This window comes from Aquila chrysaetos, chromosome 9, assembly GCF_900496995.4.
Source record: "Aquila chrysaetos chrysaetos chromosome 9, bAquChr1.4, whole genome shotgun sequence".
NCBI lineage: Eukaryota > Metazoa > Chordata > Aves > Accipitriformes > Accipitridae > Aquila > Aquila chrysaetos.
In genome coordinates, this window is record NC_044012.1 from 24358403 (window position 1) to 24373877 (window position 15475).

At 64.5% G+C, this 15475-nt stretch overlaps 2 protein-coding genes across 5 annotated transcripts in view; one reads left to right on the plus strand and one right to left on the minus strand.

Annotated features, from left to right (window-relative positions):
- The first annotated feature begins 59 nt into the window (after window positions 1-59).
- On the plus strand, window positions 60-10044 carry CELF3 (CUGBP Elav-like family member 3). Its single transcript, XM_030025480.2, is given in 14 exon segments — window positions 60-885; window positions 2113-2195; window positions 3963-4011; window positions 4428-4556; window positions 4957-5036; window positions 5278-5421; window positions 6027-6165; window positions 6604-6753; window positions 6823-6888; window positions 7503-7566; window positions 7568-7602; window positions 7972-8115; window positions 8399-8531; window positions 8641-10044. Coding segments are annotated over 13 exon segments (1356 nt in total). The 5' UTR covers window positions 60-740; the 3' UTR covers window positions 8527-8531; window positions 8641-10044.
- Window positions 10045-10202: 158 nt separating this feature from the next.
- Window positions 10203-15475, minus strand: part of SNX27 (sorting nexin 27) — a 35591-nt gene continuing 30318 nt past the window's right edge. For all 4 annotated transcript variants that reach the window (XM_030025477.2, XM_030025475.2, XM_030025476.2 and 1 more), the window contains one exon: window positions 10203-12443. In XM_030025477.2, coding sequence (XP_029881337.1) covers window positions 12396-12443 — 48 coding nt within the window. In that variant the 3' untranslated portion in view covers window positions 10203-12395. The remainder of the gene's footprint in view (window positions 12444-15475) is intronic.

A 15475-nucleotide genomic window follows, 5' to 3' on the forward strand; every position in this document is an offset into this window, starting at 1 on the left:
GCGGTGCCGGTGCCCGGTAGCCGGGACACGGTCCCGGTCCCCAGTCCCGGTCCCCAGGTCCCGGTGTTCTCGCCGGTACCCGGTGCCGCTCTGACATCAGCACCGGGCGGGGCGGGGCGGTCCCGGCCGGGGAAGAAGAGCGGCGAGGGGGGTCGGGCCCGTCCGGACCCGGACCCCGGTGCCGGTGCCGGGGCGCAGCGGGCGCGGGGCTCCCGCCGTCGCCGGGGCTCTTGGGGAGCGCGGCCGCCATGGGCCGGGCCGGGCGCTGAGCCTCCCCCTCCGCCCCCGCCCTCGCCTCTCCGGTACCGGGACCGGGCCCCCCGCCGCCTCCCCGCCTCCGGGGGCACCGGGGCGGCGAGCGGGCGGTACCGGCAGGCCGGGCGCTGACGGCAGCCGCCGGGATCCGGGGGGGCCGCCGCACGGGAGGCCCCATCGGGAAACCGCCGGGACCTACCGGGAGCGCCGGGAGCGCCGCCCCCCGGGCAGAGCTGCCCCCGCCCCGCCGCGCCCCGTCCCCCGGAGCCGAGCCGAGCCCCGGGGCCGCCTCGTCCTTTGTGTGCGCCGCGGCCGGGCCGGCACCGGGCGACCGGGGTACCGGGGCGACCGGGGCATCGGCAGCCGCCACCGGGGGAGCCGAGCCCGGGCGGCGGGAGCGGCACCGGCGACCGCCCCGGCGATAGCGGGAGCCGCGCCGAGCGCCGGGAGCGGCCCCGGGGCCCGGCCCCCTCCCCGGCGGCCCCATGAAGGAGCCCGACGCCATCAAACTCTTCGTGGGGCAGATCCCGCGGCACCTGGAGGAGAAGGACCTGAAGCCCATCTTCGAGCAGTTCGGGAAGATCTACGAGCTGACCGTCATCAAGGACAAGTACACCGGCATGCACAAAGGTATGGCCGCTGGCAACGGCCCCGCGAACGGACCCCACGAACGGGCACCGGCACCCGGGAGCGGCCCCGGCCCTGGGAACGCGCAGAGCCGCACGCGGCCCCCGCCCCCGGCACCGGGAACAGCTCCCCGGCATCGGGAACAGCTCCCCGGCACCGGGAACAGCCCCCGCATACGGCCCCCGGCACCAGGAATAGCCCCATGTACAGCCCCCAGCACCGGGATTAGCCCCGTGTACAGCCCCCGGCATCGGGAACAGCCCCATACACAGCCCCATGTACAGCCAGAGGCCCCGACCACCACCCACAGCTCAACCTACAGCCGCAGGCCCCGGGCACAGCCCCACGTACAGCCCCGGGCACCCCAGCCCAGGGCCCAGGTGCCACTATAGCCCCAGGCACCGGGTACAACCCATGCGGGGTGTCAGGGTGCTGCGGGTGTTGGGTGACGGTTGTACAGCTGCGGGTGCTGGGGCCGTCGTGCCGGTGGAGGCCGTGTGGGTGCGGATGTTGGGTGTGGGGGGTGTCGCGTGGGTGTTTGTGCGGGTGATGCCCAGCTGTGCGGGTGTTGGGGGGATGAGGGGGGTGGCCGTGAGTGGCTGTGCAGGCGGAGGGTGTTGTGTGGGTGGGTGTTTGCGGTGCTGGGTGACGAGTGTGGGCTGTGGCTGTGACAGCTGGGGGGGGCGATGACGGGGGAGGGGGCGATGGCAGGGTGTGGGGTGCCATGGCCGGGGGGAGGTAGCGGCCGGGGGGGTGTTGGCCGAGGGGAGTGCAGCGGTGGCAGGGCTGTGCTGCCCCTGGGGGGAGGTCTGTCTGAGGCAGGGACCCCCCACCAATGTCTGACCTCCATCCCCCAGCAGCGGGGGGGACCCTGGAGCCCCCAGCCTCCCCCTCCCCACCAGCTGTGCCACAGGACAGGCAGGGGGGAGGCCGAGGCAAGCACAGGCCTGAGGCCGGGGTGACGGGCACCCGGACAGCAGAACTGGGGGGGTTTCAGCACCAATGCCCCTGGATGCCTGAGAGCCCCCAGGCTGGAGGGGGGTATAGGGACACTGCCCCCCCCCCACCCCGGGGGTGGCACCGCCCCGAAACATGGGGTCTGGGTGCTGTATGGGGACATGAGTGCCATATGGCCTCTGCGTGCTCTGTGGGGCCACCGGCTCTGGGTTCGGGGGCCACGGGGGTCCCGCATCCCCCCTCCCGCCACCCCCATCCTGTCTCTCCCCCCAGGATGCGCCTTCCTGACATACTGCGCCCGCGAGTCAGCCCTGAAGGCGCAGAGCGCCCTGCACGAGCAGAAAACCCTCCCGGGGGTGAGTGGGACCGCGGGGACTCCCCCCCAACCTGTGACACCCCCCCCAATCTGTGACAGCCCCCACCACCACCCGTGACACCCCCCCACGCCGGGACCCCGCCATCCCCTACCCTTGGGAGGACCCAGGTGTTCGGGACCCCACCTTTGGGGGGGGATATGATACCCCAAGAACATCTGCCGGCGGGGGTGTGTTATAAATAGCGGGCAAGCACCGTGTCGCCTGGAGACGGCCTGGCGCTAACGAAGGCCTGGTGCTAACGAAGGCCTGGCGCTAACGAAGCGTTGCCAGGCGAGTGGCGGGCACTGGGCAGCTGAGCTAACAAAGCCGGGGGGGGGATGTGGAACCCAGGCATTTGGGTGCCCCCCACCCCCATTGCAGCTGGGGTGCTGGGGGGGTCCCAGCAGCTGAGGTCCCTCCCCCATATCCCCCCCCATCGTGGGTGGTGGGGGACCCGGGTGACTGAGGCCTCGTGGGGATGGTTTGGGGGGGGGTCCCAGGCGTGGGGCGGGGTGGGGGGGCAGTGTGGGGGTCCTCGGGTGCGGGGGCAGGGGGGGTCAGTGGTCCATCCGTCCGTTCCCCCCCCCCGCCCCGGCTGGGCTGCGCATGTCCCGCCGGCCCCGGGGGAGATTTGGCTTCGCCGGGATAATCCGGGGATTTGGGGGCCGTAAATCCCGGGGGGGATTTGCGGGGGGGGGGGGGGGGGTGGATTAGGGGCGGCACCGCCCCAACAGCTGCCCCCACCGCACCGAGATGGGGATGGGGGCGGGACCCCCCCGCACACCCCAGGCCTTGGGGCAGGGGGGGCGATGCTGGGGGGTCCTGGGGCAATTTGGGGTGTTGGGTGCCTGGTGACACCCCACCCGCCCGCGCGCCCCCCCCCCCCGCCCCGGCCGGGGCTGATCCCGGCCCCGTGGGGGATTAGGGGGGATTAGTGCCCCCCGGGGGGGCATTTCCAGCACCATCTGGGGGGGGGGGGGGGTTGGGGCCACCTTCGCTTTCGGCAGGGGAAAGGGGCCGCTCGGGGTCAGCTGGGGCTGAATCCGCCCCCCCGGGCCCCCCGCAGCCCCTCGACATGGGGCAGGGCGACGGCCCCCCGGCATCCTCCCCCTCGCATCCCCCCCCCGCATCCCCCCCCCCGCTCCCCAGTCCCGGGCCCATCCCGGGGGGAAGGGGGCGGGGTCACGGCAGGTCTGGGGGTCCCCTCCTCCCCCGCCCCCCTCCAATCTCCACCCCCCCCCCGCCCCCCCCCCATCCCCGTCATTGTTTATAGCGAGCGCTGATGATGTCAGCGGCGTTGCCGGGCAACGGGGATGGGTAAATTGGGGATGAGTAGGCGGTTGCCATGGAGCATATTCTGCCGTTGCCACGGTTACCGGGCATCTGCGCCCTCCCCCCCCGGTCTCTGGGGGTTACGGGGCTGGGGGGGGGGGGGGGGGGGGGGGTTCATCCCCCCCTAATTAAAGGGGGGGGGGGCGGGTGCTCATTAGCGCATCATTGGGGCCCCTCAGGCCCCCCCATTGGCGGTCGCCACGGCACCCGTTGCCTGGTAACGGGATGCAGGGCCAGGGTTGCCATGGCGACAGGAGCATCTTTGGGGTGCTGGGGGGGGTGTGTGTGTGGATCCGTGCACCTACCGTGGGGGGGAGGGCCCCTGGGTTCCCTCGGTGGGGGGGGGGGGGGTGGGAGGTGCTGGATGCCTGGGTCCCTCGGGGGGGGGGGGGGGGGGGGGGGCTGTGTCCCCATCCCCCCCTTTGTCCCCCCCAGATGAACCGGCCCATCCAGGTGAAGCCGGCGGACAGTGAGAGCCGAGGAGGTACCAGCACCCCAAAACCCCCCCCCCCCCCATTGTCCTGTCCCCAACCCCTGTGTCCCCAACCCCTGTGTACCCAATCCCTCCCTGTGCCCCCCCCCCAGGACCCCAGGGCCACTCCACGTCCATCCCCAGGATGGGTGTCAGCCGGGTGTGGTGTCCCCATCCCAGGGGTCTGTCCCTATGGTGGGGTGTCCCCATCTCTGTCCTCCCCGCCATGTCCCCCTTCCCCAGGGGGGGGGTCCCCAGCCCTGTGGGGTGTCCCCATTCCCGGGGGTCCCAGCCCATCACAGTGTCCCCATATCCCTGTCCCTGGGTCCCAGCCCTTCACGGTGTCCCTGTGGGGGGGTCCTATTCCAGTATGTGTGTGTGGGGGTCCCCACCCCGGTGCCCCCTGCCATGCCCCCCCGTCCCCACAGAGGACCGCAAGCTCTTTGTGGGGATGCTGAGCAAGCAGCAGGCGGACGAGGACGTGCGCAAGATGTTTGAGCCCTTTGGCACCATCGACGAGTGCACGGTGCTGCGCGGGCCCGATGGCACCAGCAAAGGTGGGGGGGCTGGGGGGCACCCCAGGGGTGGGGGGGGGGGGGGGGGCACCCAGGGATCCCTGACGGCTCTGTGGGGTGGGGAGGAGGGAATCTGTGGGGCAGGGATGTGAATTGGGGGGGGTGCCGGGGGTCATGGGAGAGGGATGGGGGTAAGAGGGTCTATGGGGGGGGGGCTGGAGAGGGTTCAAGGGGGGCCATGAAGGGGTGTGATGGGGGGGGGGCTGTCCAAGGGGGTCACAGGGCATGGAGGAGGGGCTCAGAGCACCCTGCATGGTGGTTCTTGTCCCCATACCCAGGCGCCCAGGTCAGGGCCCCTGGGTGCCATTTTGGGGGTGGAGAGGCCTGGAGGGGGGAGACGGGTGCCCTGGTCCCCATGCCGGTCCTGACACGCTGTCCCCAGGCTGCGCCTTCGTCAAGTTCCAGAGCCACGCGGAGGCCCAGGCCGCCATCGCCGCCCTCCACGGGAGCCGCACCCTGCCGGTGAGACAGGCACCGCCGGGCACACCGGCCCTACCATCGTCCTCTTCATTGTCCCCATCATTGTCCCCATTATCATCCTCATCATCATCCCTGTCATCGTCCCCATTATCATCTTCATCATCATCCCATCATCCCCATTATCACCCCACCATCGTCCCCATCCCCACCCTGTTGCACCCTGGGGGTCCCAGCAGCCCGGCACCAGTGGCCACCCACTGGGTGACGGCATGTCCCCTTGCAGGGTGCCTCCTCCAGCCTGGTGGTAAAGTTTGCAGACACGGAGAAGGAGCGGGGACTGCGGCGGATGCAGCAGGTTGCCAGCCAGCTGGGCATGTTCAGCCCCATCGCCCTCCAGTTCGGGGCCTACAGCGCCTACACGCAGGCGGTAGGGTGGGCACCAGGCACCAAGGGAGGGGAGGACAGCATGGGCATGGCTGGGGGGGATGGTGTTGGACTCCCGCCATGGTCCAGCATGAGATCGTGGGGGTGATGGGTGTCTGGTGATGGACACTGGGAGATGATGAATGCCCTTGATCATGGATGTGGGTGCTGAGTATTGGGGTGATAGACACGGGGAGGTGATGGACCCCGTGGTCCAGAATGGGGGCTGTGGGGTGCCAGGTAGCAGGCGGGTGATGGACCCCATAGTTCAGGGTAGGGGCAGCAGGTGATGGGCATGGGGGGATGACAGACCCCAATGGTCAAGGATCATTGGGTGATGGATGTTGGGGTGGTCCCCATGGCCCAGGATGGGACACTGGGGTGACAGACACTGGATGATGACAGACCTCCATGGTCCTGCATGGGGATGCTGGGGTGACGGGTATCGGGGTGGGAGCCACGAGGAGATGACGGACCCCATTACCAAGGCGGGGTGATGGGCGTTGATCGCCAATGGGTCACTGGACACATGAGGTTCTCCCTCGGCGGGAGGGCCTCGCTGCTCTGGGAGGGGACTCCGGTGCCCGGTGCCAGGCGCTGTCCCCACAGCTGATGCAGCAGCAGGCGGCCCTGGTGGCCGCCCACTCGGCCTACCTCAGCCCCATGGCCACCATGGCCGTCCAGATGCAGCACATGGGCACAGTCAACCCCAACGGGCTCATCGCCACCCCCCTGCCCCCCTCCTCAGGTAGGTGGCACCTGGGACGAGGGGGGTGACGGGAATGCCGGGGATGGGGACACGGGACGTGGGAGCACCTGGGAAGGGAGGACATCAGGGATGGGGACATGGGATATGGGGGACACCCAGACATGGGGGACATCAGGAATGTCCAGCGATGGGGGGACATGGCGGGGTGGCACTGGGAGATGGGGCTCCCGCAGCTGGGGACATGAGAGTGGGATTGAGGATGGGGACATCAGGATGGGGGCAATGGGAACAGAGACGTGGGGACGTGGAAGGGACACAGGGGCAGCAAGGGGAGATGCAGGGGTGACAAGGGACATGGGAGCACAGGGAGGCAGTGGGAGGTGAGGGACAGCAGAGACGGTGGCACCAGGGATGGGGGCATGTGGGGACAGAGGGTGAGGTGGTGCCACCGCGGGGGTGACGCAGGTGTCCCTGCAGGAACCAGCACGCCGCCGGCCATGGCCGCCACACCGGTGCCCGCCATTGCGGCCCCACTGAGCGTCAACGGCTACAGCCCGGTGCCGGCGCAGCCCGCGGGACCCCCCGCGCCAGAGGCTGTCTACACCAGCGGGGTCCCCCCTTTCCCAGGTGCCTGCCGTCCCCCCCCCCGCGCCCCCACTGCCCCCCGCCCCCCCTAACGGCCCCCTCTGCCCCCAGCCCAGAGCCCTGCCGCCCCCGGGGACCCCCTGCAGCAAGCCTACGCCGGCATGCAGCACTACACAGGTCTGGCCCTGGGGAACTGGGGGCACTAGGGGGCGGGGGGGGGGGGGGGCATTGCATGGCACTGGTGGGTGCTGGGAGGCACTGGGGGGCATTGCATGGTACTGGGGACACTGGGAGAGTACTGGTTGGGGCATTGCATGGCACTGGGAGGCACTGGAGGGACATTGAATGGCAGTGGTGGATACTGGGAGGGTACCGGGGGCACCTGGGAGGCACTGGGGGTGCATCTGGGAGGGACTGGGGGGCACTGGAGGGGCATTGATTAGCGCTGGGGGGGGGGGGGGGGGGGGGGGCGACACTGCAGTAGCAGTAGGGGACCATTGCATGGCATCAGGGATTACTCAGGAGGGCACTGGGGGGACACTGGAAGGCTGGGACAGGTACTGGGGGGGCACTGGGGGGGCACTGCATGGCTTTGGGGGGGTACCATGAAGTCCTGGGAGGGCACTGGGGGCCATTTGAAGATACTGGCGGGCATTGCATGGCTTTGGGGGGCACTAGTGGGCACCGGGAAGGGCTGGGCTGGGGGGTGCTGGGGGGCGGGTGGGTGCCTGTGGCCCCCCCCCCCCCCCCCGGTGCCAGGCTGATCCCATGTCCCCCCGCCCCACCCCCAGCCGCCTACCCAGCAGCCTACGGGCTGGTGAGCCCGGCCTTCGCCCCCCCGGGGCCCCTGCTCGCCCCCCCCGCCCCCCCCGCAGCAGCAGCAGCGTGAAGGTGAGCGCACCCTGGGGACATTCCCCCCCGGCAAGGGACCGTCCCCAGGGTGCTGGGCTTGGGGTGCCCCATGCTGCAGAGGCAGGATGCCCCAGGGCATTTGGAGGGACTGGAGGTGGCTCATGGGGGTTGTTGGGGTGCCTCCCCCGCTGGGATTTGGGGGTGCCCCATCAGGGAGGGGGGTTTGGGACTCAGGGTGCCCATAGGGATGTGGGTGCAGGGCAAGGTTTCGGGGTGCCCGTGGGGGGGCCAGGGTCCCTATGGGTGCCCAGGGCCAGGTTTCGGGGTGCCCGCAGGCGCATGGGGCTGGGTTTGGGGGCGCGGGGCCGGTGCCCCCCCCCGCCCGCTGTGACGCCGCTCCCTCCGCAGGCCCCGAGGGCTGTAACATCTTCATCTACCACCTGCCCCAGGAGTTCGCCGACACCGAGATCCTGCAGATGTTCCTGCCCTTCGGCAACGTCATCTCCGCCAAGGTCTTCGTGGACCGCGCCACAAACCAGAGCAAGTGCTTCGGTAGGGCCACCGCCGCCTGGGGACACTGGGGATGGGGACACCGTGGCCAGGGCTTGGTGACATCCCAGCCAGGGACACCATGGTCAGGGCTTCGGGACACCATGGCCAGGGCCACTGTGGCCTGGGGATGGGGACACCACGGCCAGGGCATGCAGATGCCCCAGCCAGGTGCCGTGGGGTCACCTTGCCCCATGGCAGAGCCCCCCCAGGGCCGTGGGACAGAGGCAGGGGAGGGTTGTGGCCACCCCTGTCCCCACGCCTGATGTACCCGCTGTCCCCACAGGCTTCGTGAGCTTTGACAACCCGGCCAGTGCCCAAGCGGCCATCCAGGCCATGAACGGCTTCCAGATCGGGATGAAGCGCCTCAAGGTGCAGCTCAAGAGGCCCAAAGATGCCAACCGGCCGTACTGAGCCTGGTGAGCCCCTCCCACCCCCACCGGGACCCCCCGCTGGGCATCCCTTGGCTGGGAGCCCCACCTGCCCCCCCAGCTCTGCTTAATGCCCCCCATCTTCCTCCCACCCCAGGTCCGGAGGCTCTGGAGCAGCACCCATGGGTGCCTCCCTGTTGCAGAGCAGGCCCCCCCCCCCAGCGGTGCCCACAGGGGGCTTGGTCCTGCTGGGGGGGGGGACACAGACCCCCACATGCTCAGGAAGGATGGATCCCCCCCTCCAGGACCCATCTGGACCCCCCCATCCATCCCAGTCCAGGCAGGGCTGGGTGGGCCCTGGGTGCCAGCACCCCCCCCAGCATCTGGGTCCAGTCTGCCCTGGGGGACACCCCACCCCCCCCCCCCCCCCCCCCCAAGACCCCCCACTCCCCACAGGGACCTGCCCCCCCCCCAGGGGAACCCTGGTTGGAGCTTTTTTCTCACCATACAGGACCAAAACCAGCTCCAAGCCAGGAAGGGGGGGGGTCCCCACTGGGGGGGGATGTGTGGGGGGACACACATGCCCACGGTTGGGGGTACCGGCCCTGGCACTGCCACCCCTCCCAGGTCCCCTGGGTGGCTGTGCCAGGGCGCAGCGGGACCCCCTCCGCGACACACACTGCCACCCCGCTTCGCCCCCCCAACCTGCCTCAGTTCCCCCCTTTCCCCATGAACACCGGTGGCTGCACTGGCACCAGGTGGGGGGGGGATGCAGCCCCACGGCACTGCCATGGCCAGGGTGCGCCAGATGCTGCGTGGGCACGCAGCAGCTGAAATTGCTCCAACACTGGGGTGTTCCGCCATGGTGATGCACCCGGTGCCGCACGTGGCCGGCGTGGCTGAGCCAACGATGTGCCGGGTGCTGGATGGACATGCAGCGGCTGGACCCGGGACCTGCCAGGCACAAACCAGCCAAATCTGGGAGACAGGCACAGCCGGCATCAGGAGCCACAGGGACCCGGAGCAGCTGTAGCAGAGACATGCTGCTGGCATTGGACAGACATGGGATGTGCCAGCGGACACGAGGCCTCCGGCTCTGCCCGGAACCGCTGCAGCGGCCAAAACTGGGGTGTGCCGGGCACCCACCAGCCAAAACGGTGCTGAGTCCAGCACTGTCCAGCCCCGCAGCCTCCCCGCCCCCAGGGACGGTGCCCCGGCATCCCCTCAAACGGGGACAGTGCCCCCGGCCTCCCCCAGCCCCATGTTTACACCTGCCGCTCCCCGCTGTAAATAAGGTGGTTGGGGGCGCGGGGGCAGGGGCGCTCTCTCTTTCCCCCCCTTTTGGGGGGTTTGGTACCTGCTGAGTTGATTTAGGGGGTGGGACGGGGTGGGGGGGCACAGGGCCGTTAGCGCGGGGCGGGGGACGCAGACCCCCGGGAGTTGACGTCTGCGGTTGAGATGCCGCTGCTTAACTTATTTGCTATTTATTGCAGTTACTTTGGATAATTTAATTTTTTTTCTCTTTTTTTTTTTCTCCTCTTTTTTTTTTTTTTCTGTCTAAATAAAATAAGTTAAAAAAAAAAAAAAGCTTAAAGGAGATTTTAAAGCATCCCCAACCCCCCCCAGGGGTGCTGGGGGGCAGGGGGGGAGGTGGGAGGGAGCAGAGCAGGATCAACCCCAGCACCCACGGGGAAGAAACACGGCCATGGTTCCCAGTAGTTTCATCAATAAATCAATTTATTTAAAAGAATATGTTACAATTAATTACACTAAGTGACTTTACCAAACAACCAGCATGGTTAGAGACCAAGGAATGAAACACCGGGAGCAGCTGGGGTAGGGAAAGGGGGGGGAGGATTTTTTTTTCTTTTCTTCTTTTTAGTTGTTTTCTTCACATTTCTGACTGACAAATAAAAAATACAAGATACTGCAGTGAAAAGACAATTAGAGTTCTCTCAAATAAATTAAAGAGGATGTGGATGGTAGCGAAATCGGGGCGGGGATGACGACCACATTTCACCGGCTCCAACTCGAACAGGGTCACGGGCGCGATTATTGCTGAGACCTGCCCCTTTCACGCCACTGATGAGCCCTGGCACTGGGTGGGGGTGGTGGTGGTGGTGGGTCCCCGCATCTCTCCCAACCCCACCCCACCCCGGGGCCTCCAGCAGCACAGGGCTCCCGAGGACAACGGCCCTGGAGCGGGTGAGAGACACGGCCGAGCTCAAATCCAATTACTCCGGCGCTGGGCTAATTAATTCCCTGCTCACGGCCTTTGCTCTCTCCCAGCGCCCTGGCTGCCTGAGGAACCAGGAGGATCCCCCGCACTGAGCTGCAATTTAACCCAAAAAAACAGGTGGAGGCTGGGAATACTGGCAGCCCAGTGATGGAGCAGGGGTGGGATTGCGTTCCCGTCCCCCCCGTGCTGGGGTTTTAAATCCATTTTTTCCTTAATTGCCCCAGGCCACCCTGAAGAGAGAGCGGAGCTGGGGTCACAGCAGCCAAAGGCTCCCACAGGGAACACACCGAGCCCGGCTGCACCCCGGCATCCGTCCCCGCCTCGTGCCTTCTCCCAACCTGGCGAGGGGCACACAAACCCCTTCCCAAAACACGGGCAGAAAGGGGAAATCACTACGCTAAGCAAACGCACAGCATTTTCTGCTTGGCATCACCTCCCTCCCACACCCACGGTGCCTGGGGGGCCGTGAGCATTGCCAAGATGTTCACCCATGCTTGCCCAAGCTCACTTGTGTTCTACATTAGCGTTTTGTTCCTCATGGTGGGGGAAGCAGCAGGACCAGCATCTCCCAAATATCACAAAAGCCACCCCAAACCCAGGGCTACCTGGGGAAGCGATACAGAAACCAGCCCCAAACCTGCTCAGAGGCAGGAAAAGCAGCTTTTCTACCTTATTTCTCCTCCTCGGCACTGCTCGGCCACCCGAGCCACAGGCAGATCACTCGCCACCATGGCTGAAGCCGGCTGGTTTTTGGAAGCGCTCTCTGATCTCTCCCAAAAAGCCCAAGGGTCTTGAACCACTGCCCAGATCTGCTGGCCCATGGGGGCAGCGAGGGGAGCGGGCAGCACCCCCCACCCCCCTCTTCAGGGTGCCGGGGCGAGGGGACTGATCCTGGAACCCACGAGATCCTACATCCTGGCCATGCCACTGGGCTCCCCTTGCTCTTGGAGCCGGACATCCCCCACAGTCGCTCAAAGTCTGCATGAAAATACCCAGAACCAAACCAAAACACAGGAGAAAAAAAAAAGAAAGTCAAGAGCTTGTAAACGTGTCAAGGTCCTTGTGCCAGGAGAGGTATTTCCCTGTAACATTGCTTCTCTGTTGTTTTTTTGTTTTGTTTTGTTTTTTCCTTTTTTTTTTTTTTCCTTTTTTTCCTCTAAAGTTAGTTTTTAAAAAAACACGATGGGTTGTGAAGAGAAATGCGTGTAAAAATGCAAGCTTAAAAAAGGTACTGCCACCAATATGAAATTTTAAAAGAAATATATATATGTATATACGTGCACAATATTTGTATATATAGCTTTTTAGGGGCGGTTGGTTGATTTGTTGGTTTTTTTTTTTTTACATACATACATATATATGTCTGAACAGTGCAAATGGATGACATTTCTAGTTCCAGTTGTAAAAAATAAAAGCACAGTCCATCTTCTGGAACAGGACCCAAGTGGAAGGAAGAGACGGAACACCCTCGGGCGGTTGCTCTGCCATCCAACACTTTTTCCCCTCTTTTCTCAGCCAAGCCTGTCATTTATCCTAGTTGCTTAATTCCATAAACATGAAGTTCACAAATGGTATTATTAATAATATTTAGTTTAAGGGCTTTAATACAATAACAGAATTTTAAGTGTTAATTGGGAAGGGGGGGGGGGGTTACGTTCTTCCATGACGAGGGGCTAAGTGGCTGCGTCCCTCTGCTGTGACCTGACCATCTGAAAGATATTCTGAAAGAGAAGAAAAAGGACATTAAAAGTGCGATGTCACTCAGGAAGAGCTGGGTTCGACTCTCCTGCCAAGCTACACTGCAGCCCTATGAGCACAGAAGGGACCAGGGGGTGACCTGTGGGGGTCTGCCTGTCCCCCAGCCCAAGCACGAGAGCCTGGGGATGGCCAGAACTGCTCCTGGTCCCAACACCGACACCACACAAAGCAAGGGACTCCCTGCAGGGCAAACGTCCTCCCAGCAAACCCCCTGCAGATCCCCCCAGCCCCTCTCCACCCCGGCAGCCCTCAACCTTACTGGCAATGATCCAACGAGCCGGCTCAGGGAGCAGGCAGGGCAAGGAACCAAGGGGCTTGCAGCCAAAGTACATCCTACATCTCCGAGAGTTCCCCCCGAGGCAATACTGATACTCCGGGAGCAAGGAGCCCTCCCAGCGCCAATGCACATCGCATCCCGGCTCGGATCGCCCCGGGCTCTAACTCCCTACTGCCGCATCCCAGCTTGCTGTGAGCTCCCAGCCTATAACCAGGATGGCAGGAGGGGAGAGGATCTACCCTGCACACACAGCTGTGAGGCTTCCCTGTGCTAAGGGCTCCCAGGGAGCAGATGCCTTCGCTCAACCTGGTGGCGAGACCTGGGGAAAGCCAGATCTTACAGGAGCAGACAGGATTTAGGCACCTGTTCCTAGATGGGGATTTGCCATGGCCCTGATGGAGCAGCAGGTTTTGGGAAGGGCAGCTCAGGGGAGCCACCCACCAGATCAAGCCGAGCTGGCATAATTTTGCCACCCTCCTTCTCTGGGCCAACTCTGGGAGAAGATCCCACCTGCACGCTCCTGTGTCCTCGGTGCGGGACCCCTTCCCCACTGCCAGCTTCAGGGCTGCTGAAGTACCCCTGGCCCGGGCAGACATCCCCACCGTCAGTCCCGCTTCCATCCGCCTGCAGGGTCATGTTGGTGTTACCCTTCGGTATTTCAGCACTGAGCAGCCCCACGATGATTTAAACATCCTGCTCTGCCCACCTCTGCATCACACCAGGGTGCTAGACACCCTCCCGGCTGTCCCACTGCATCCTCTGGCTTTCCAGCAACACCTTCATCCAGCCAGGACCGGAGTGGTCCCAGCGGCTGCCAGGATGCACCGTGCATGAGGATGCCAGTCGCGTTCAGGGGGAGACCCCGAGCCAAGGGTAGCTCAGGGATAAGGACGAGCCTAGGGTTCAGACACACCAGGGACCTCCTGCTTGGTGTTTGTTGCTCTGGAGAGCCATGGCACTTGCTGGAAGCCCTCGATCCGGCATATCCCAGCTCCTCTCCGGCACTAATGAATCCTCCCCGTGCACACGGGGCCACGACAGCCAGAGGAGAAGGCAAATAATGCCCTGAAGGAAAGTGGCTCAGCCCGATGGCTGAAGCTCGAGCAGGAGATTAAAGGAGGGCAGGAAGGAGGTCAGGAGGAGCCCTGGGAATCGGACAGATCCCCCCAGGAAGCCCCGTTCTCTCCCAGCTCCACAAGCATCCCTCCCTCTAGAAAAGGGCCAGAGGCTGCAAATAACCCAAATTACGCTTGCAAGAGCTAAACCAAGCTGAGTGGCAGCTCAGCTCTCCCAAAAGGAGGACAGAGCTGTTTCCTTGTGTCCCCCCTGCCCCAGCTTGGTCACAGGGGTCACCGGTGACTGCCCTCCAACCCATGGCATGGTTTCTCTCCCACAACTTCACCTATAAGGTCTGAGCCACCCCAATGTCCCCAAACAGAGCTTGTCACCTGCAGCAAGCCAGCCTCATCCTCCAAGGAGCCATGCACAGCTCAGCCTCCCTCCTGAGAAGGGACACAACAGGGCCACCATATCCCCTCAGCACCCAGCACGAGCAGCAGGGACCACAAGGGTCCGACAAAGAGCTGGGCTTTTATTTCTCATCAAGACGGCAGAGCAGCAAAGCCTCAAACCTGCTTTTCCCGAGCACAGCCAGCGTTATTGGCCAGCATCTGCAGTCTGGGAGGCAAGTCAGCAGTTTACAGAGCACTAAATATATCTGTAAAGTATCTGCCAAATTCCACCAATCTTTTTATTTTACGCTGGGGAAAGAAAATTACCAAGTGACTGGTCAGAAACAACCTTCTCTCACCTAACACTGGTGGTGGGATTGGTAGGAACAGGCAGCATTTGGGGGATACACCGTGCCCCGAAGGGAGCATTGGGGGTGGTGGGAGCTGCGGTGGTGGATCCACAGAGCACAGCCCAGGGGAGACACCACCCTGAAGCTGCAGCCAAAGCCTTCTCTCGTTATACCAAGTGAAATCATGCAGACATGTATAAATTGAATGGGAGAAAAATCTATTTCCCTGGCAGGGAACTAATGGGATGTTTAGTACTGAGGAACAACTGATTTAAGAGGGAAGGAAGAGCAATGCCCCTGGTTTCCATTTCCAGATCCATTATTGCGGCCCCAGGAAGAGACATCACGGGCTGCGGGGAAGAGGCGATGCTCAGCAAGTGCTGTGACCCGCTCCTTGACGAGCCCTTGAGCAGCAGCCCCGGCAGGAAGCAGAACCGAGCCCAACGCAACCCACAGCCGGTTCCTGTGCCCGTGTGAGCCGGGCTGGCACATGAGCTGCGGCCGCTTGGCTCCCATCGCTCCCTGTGGCTTGATGGGCGCTGGGGCTGCAGCAAGGCATGGGGCCCAGAGAGGGGAGAAGCGATGGCAGAGGCTGCTCCTTGCAGCTTTTGCTGCATTCCAAGGCTGCATCACAAAGCCCAGAGCCTGGCTCACAGTACCCAGCTCGCTGGCTGATTGCAACAAATCCTCCCAGGGAGGTCTGTCGCCCTCACTGCTGCCGCTGCCTCCTCCTCCCTGGAGGGAAATCAGTTCACTTGCTGCTGGGGATAAGCAAGGGACAAGTTTTAAGCAGTCCCTGGGAGCCAGCAGCTCTGAGCACAGTTCTTCCACAGCCCCCAGCTCTCCCGACTCACCCACCAGCTCCCCTGCTCAACAAGGCCATTTAAATTTCCAGAGCCAGACAATCCTCGGTCCCT